Below are 5,527 nucleotides of genomic sequence, written 5' to 3' on the forward strand. Positions count from 1 at the left end.
GTCAGCCACACTCTAAACGGGAAAAGACAACTGTAGATGTTTCAGGCACAATAGCGGATTCATACCCACACTGTTTAATTTCTACAAAGCAATAATGTAGTATAGGTATAGACAAATTTCTATCTAATGGAGATGTTCACAAGGAAACATTGAACGTAGATGACGAAAATGCTTCTCCCTTTTTAGAATGCTGGGCGTCTTCTTGTGAACGCCTGATGTAACACTAAGGGCACCTATCGGCGGATGACACACCGGCGCTGCCAGAGGGTGCGCAGACGGCCAGCGGCAAACGAGAACGATGACGTCCGCCAGTGGCAAATGTCGACTGCCCCTCCTTGCACCCCCATACCCCATACTTATACTCAAAGTCTCTCCTGTTTCTGCCTCTTTTCCTTTTTTCCTCTCCTCTTTTCTCTCCCTCCTCTTTTCTCTCCCTCCTCTTTCTCCTTCTCTCCTCTTTCTCTTTCTCCTTCTCTCCTTCCTCTTTCTCCCCTTTCTCTCCCTCTCATGTACCTACCTTGTATAGATTTGTACCTGTGCGCGTGCATCGCTTGGACCATAGTTTGGGCGCCACTGCTCCTCCTCACCCACCCCCTGCCTCTCCCCACCCCCTCGCGGCTACTGCCTCTGGCCGGCGCAGGCCTCATCTGCACTCACTCACCTCAATGGACACCTCGAGGGGAGACCCGTCCAGGAGGGTCACCTTGGCGAGGACGGTCTTGGAGCGGCTGGCGCGCTTGCTGGGCGACGGCGCTGGCGACGCGGCGGCCGGGCCGTTGGTGGCCTGCAGCTCGACGCCCTTCGTGTCCTCGGGCATGCTGAAGCGCTACTCCTGCAACAGAGAACGGACCGGGGTTAGAGAAAGAGAAACGGAAAAGCAGGCGCATGGCATGGCACATAGATAGCAAACGAGGGTCATAAGGTAGCTGGAGCTGGGCCCGGCCGCACGAGACCGCGCTCATGGCGTCATACGTCATCTGAGCAACAGGCAGCCTCGCCTGCTAAGCTGCACCCTGCTGCGCCCTGCCGCTGCGCCACCGCCACGCCACCTGCAGCTGCAGTGCCCAACAGGCCAGGCCCCTCCCGGCTCACTCTCATCTCCTGCAGGAACAGCTGCAGACTGCCGCCGCACGTGCACGTGCATATATGCGGTCGCGGTGCATAGTAATGCCCTCGCGAGACATGACCCGTATTTTATTCGCTAAAGGGAGAAAGTCTCGAGATGATAAATGTTATACTCTAAAACATATTAGAAAACACTACCGGCCGAGTGGAAATCCAATCACGTTACACAGTACATAATAGGGAAATTTATTTCTTTGTGCGCTTGACACCGTTACCACCACGACACCTGCATGCCTGCAACATAGTAGTCGGCTGAGTCAGCCCGTCCGAGAGAGAGGGCCGAAGCAGCGAGAGGAGAAGCCTGGCAATGTAGGCCTTCCCTCTGCTCTGCTGCGCCCGTCGGCCCGGCCAGCGCCAGCCGCGGCCATAGCGCTCGCGCCAGCTGACAAGGAAACGAACGGCAAGCGCGACAGGACAGCGACACGGCGACACGAGTGTGACACACGGGCAGGGGACACTGCGCCGGCACGCCGCGGGGAGCCATGTGCAGCGCGTGCGCTTTCTCCCGCCCCGTGCCGCGCCCTGCCGCCGGCCGGCGCCGCAAAGGCCAGAGCCCAGCAGCGGCAGCAGCAGCAGGAGGGAGGGAATGCCTCCATAAATTGGCGCGGGCATAGGAAACGCAACGCAGGCGGCCAGATGGGGAGTGCACACGGGACAGGGACAGGACAGAGGGGGCTCTCCCAAGTAAGGCGGGGAAGGGAAAGCCGGCAGCGTATACAATGGGAGATAAGGGCTCGCGGGGTCCACCACGTTGGCGGTGGCACCCACAGGGGCACCCACGGGGGGCGGCAGCACCCACGCACGGACGGCGTGCGCGGGAGGGCACAAGAAAGGGGAGAGGGGAGGGGGACTAGGCAAGCAAAAAGGCCCGCGGGGCGCACCATTTAGACGACCCATAATTTTTGCAGCACAAAGGGGGAGGGAGAGATGTTTTTGGCTTTTTGCAGCCGTTCGCCCTTGCTATGGATGGGATGGGGGGGGGGGGTGGACGAGGAGGAGCGGGGCGCACTGGCACGACTAAGTGCCGTCGGCTCCTGCTGGGGCGACGAGCGCGGGGGACAAAAGCGGACAGGGCCGATCCATCTCGGAGACCAGGAGAAGAGGGGCCGCCTCCTCCTCCCGAAAAGCAAACTGGCGTTCCATAACTGAGCCGCCACGCCACCGCCGCCGCCTGCCGCGGCCCTGTCCCGCTAGGCGAGGAGGGCCTAAGTGCGGCAGTGCCGCAGCCAACAAAACAGAGGGTCGTCGCGCGCTGCGCTCGCTTAGTTGGAGAAAGAGAGAGAGAGAAAAGAGAGAAAGAGGGGAGGATAATTGCTGGTTCGCGCGCCGTGCTGCTGCCTGGCACCATTTTGGGCCAAGTTTTGGTCGTCGAGTGGCGCCGGCGCCCCGGGCCAGGCTCTAGGGGACACTACTCGCGCCCACCCAGCCGTGCCGGCGCGTCGTCGTCAGGAGGAGAGGTGGCCGACGCGACGCCCATAGAGTAGGCCCGCGCCCATAGAGGCGATCAGCTCGACGCAAAGCAGACGACGCGACGACGACGACGACGTTCCACAGCGCAGCAGCAGCGCGACGACACGGGCCGTGACGGACGGCGGGACACGCTCCAACGGCTCCCTCCTACACCTCCCATTCCTCCTCCTCCTCCTCCTTCCCGCGCAGGAAGAACCTCCTCCTCCTCCTCCTCCTTCCCGCGCAGGAAGAACCTCGCCCCCTCCCCTTTCCCCTTTCCTAGCTCCCCCTGCTCGTAATCCGGTCGTGGGAGGATCACATCACACCACCAGGACCATAGCCATCGGTCCGACCAGCGCTGGGCTGGGCTATGGGGATGAGCCCAAAGCCGAAAGCCTCGCCGAGAGCACAGCATTGGGCTGTACAGTCACGCCCCGCTGCGGCGGTGGCGCACAACAAGGGCTTGGCTTTGACACCGCCAGGACACCGTCAGGAGTACACCGGCGAGGAGGCAGCGACAAGGCACCGTCAGGAAAATGCACATGGGCAAAGTTATATAATTTACAGTGTATCTTAGCTTAACCAGGTTGAAGAAATTTTCGCAGTTTCAGTAAAATTAGCCACAGTCTAACAGTAGTCCGGTTCGACATCATAATCATCATCGTCACATGTCGGCCTCACACAGAGAATCGAGTTGCAGCGCGCGCCACGGTCGAGGTCGGCCCGCACGCACGCCGCGACCGCAGCGCGACCCCGGAGGAGCTCGCCGAGCAGAGCTCATCGGGGGGCTCCGGGCTGACTGCGGTCGCCGGGGGGTCACGCCCTGCTCAGCCACGCCAAACATTTCATTCACGCTGGAGCTCTGGAACAGGTCCGCCCCAGCAGCGTCGCGACGACGACGCTCATTGTCTCTCGAGCGCGACGCACACCAGAGCAAGCGTGGACAATGGCACACGCCGTCGTCGCCAGCCGTCGCGACGCCGCCCCCACGGCGGGGCCGTCCTACTTGCGGGAAAATATTATTGAGGGACGGTCCCCTCGCCACGGCTGGAGCGAGAGGCCAGCCAGCCAGCAGCGCCCGACTGGAGAAGCACGCGCCTCCGTTTCTTGCAGCACTTGTTCCCCACCTGCCCAGGACGACGTGATCGATACGGGCAGTGTGGCGGGCCGCGCGGGCGGGCGGGACACGCTTGTGCCAGGGCGTGTCGGCGCCACCATAACAACCATCCCCCCCTCCGCTGCGGCGTGGCGTGGCGTAGCGTAGCGCGGCGTTATGACTTCTGATTCAAAGTTCCGATCGTGGGGTCGGCGGCGTGCGCACGCGGGTGGAGCAGAGGAGGCTCGCGGCCCGCACAGGGCGGAGAGTATAAAACGTAAAACCACAATGGTTATTGCGGGCAGTACACCTCTCTCTGTAAGGGAGGGAAGGGTGGCCGCCCCGCCGACCCGCAGGGGGGCCTGCTGGGCTGGGGACGGCGGCACACGCACAGCGCACGAACAGCAGGGACGGCCACACCTTTGCGCTTGTGGATAGTTACTTCCTTCTTACTCGCGCGGCCCCGCGCCGCCACACTCCACGCCCTCTGCTGCTCCGCACGCCCAACAACACCGACTCGAATTGCCTTTCGCATGCAACTACGCTATACTGTGGCACTGTATACTCTCGCGGACGATAAAGCGGAGGCAAGAAAGAAAAACGCTTCCAAACACGGCAAAGGCAAGGGAGGAGGGCAGGGGGCGGCGCGGGGTGCAACTCTGTGGTGCACGGCGAGTCGAGCGCTGCTGTTAGCACATTGTACGACAACTCGACCCGCCTTGCGCATGCGGCCATAAAAACTCCATGAAGAAAGATACGCGCGAGGAGTGAGTGAGAGAGAAAGAAAAATAAGGGGGGTGAAAAAGGAGGAATAATAATGGAAATGAGAAACATAGAAAAGAAAGAGCAACTGGTCATAAATTGGCGCACGCTTCGTTCCGTTCACTTCACCTCCACAAGAGAGAGGGAGGGAGGGGGGGTAAAAGGGCTGGGCTTGCTCGTCGACGTGCTGAGACGAGAGGTTCCCACATCACAAGGTGCGCGGCACACACACACACATGAACAGGACGCACTGACTGCAGGAAACACGACGTCGCGCGGGTTGCTGTTGTTTACTTTAGCGATGTGTCGCGACGAGGTGCGGCGATGGCGATATCGCCGCCGATAACGCGCCCTGGCTGTCGCTATGAGCTGGCCGAGCCGTCCGGCTGCTGCTGCCCGCCGTATGCGATAAGACAACGGAGTGACCAGGCGGGGCCCGCGAAAGGGCGTGTCCTTGAGACGTCCCGGTCCCGGTGGCGGTTCGGTGTGGGTGGGTTGCGTTACGCCGCGGGCGTGCTGCTCCCGACCCCGACGACCCGCAGCGCCGGCGGTGTGACAGCTCCATGAGCAGCACGCCGACGAACAACATCGCCGCTGACAGCCGGCAGTAGCAGCGCAGCGCCGGCCGCGGCGGAGGCTGCTGCTACTGCTGCATCGTCGCCCACTCCATCACGGCCATCACAACGTCAGATCCGGAGAGCTGATTGTCGAGTATTTAAAACCCACACGTCACACACACAAGTGAGCGGGAGAAGAGAAAGAAGAGGAGTGAGTTTGATGTTGTGTGCCCCACAGCCGTCACCGTCAGTATGACGAGCTCCCGAGGCGGGACGGAGATTTTCCGTCATTGCAAAGGGCGACGACGCACAGTGCTTTGCCCCACGCGTCTCCGTTTTCCCAACAGATGACAATCTGTCACAAAATGCAGAGGTTGGAAATTGCCTAGAGAAGTCGGTTCGGCAGTTTATACAGTGTGTGTGCTAGCCGCGGGGTAGAAAGTGGGGCTTTAGAAGGGTTGAGGGGACGTTAGCATTCCAGTTTACTGCCTCCAGTCCGAGCGGCACGCAACGGCGGCGACCCCACCCCGCGCGGGGC

At 61.3% G+C, this 5,527-nt stretch overlaps 1 protein-coding gene across 4 annotated transcripts in view; it reads right to left on the minus strand.

Moving 5' to 3' along the window:
• Nucleotides 1-5,527, minus strand: part of LOC113218181 (band 4.1-like protein 3) — a 34,424-nt gene that overhangs the window by 21,172 nt on the left and 7,725 nt on the right. For all 4 annotated transcript variants that reach the window (XM_026438435.2, XM_026438442.2, XM_026438416.2 and 1 more), the window contains exon 2: nucleotides 662-832. In XM_026438435.2, coding sequence (XP_026294220.1) covers nucleotides 662-817 — 156 coding nt within the window. In that variant the 5' untranslated portion in view covers nucleotides 818-832. The remainder of the gene's footprint in view (nucleotides 1-661; nucleotides 833-5,527) is intronic.

Source organism: Frankliniella occidentalis, unplaced genomic scaffold (genome assembly GCF_000697945.3).
Source record: "Frankliniella occidentalis isolate FOCC.00 unplaced genomic scaffold, Focc_3.1 Scaffold16, whole genome shotgun sequence".
Lineage (NCBI taxonomy): Eukaryota > Metazoa > Arthropoda > Insecta > Thysanoptera > Thripidae > Frankliniella > Frankliniella occidentalis.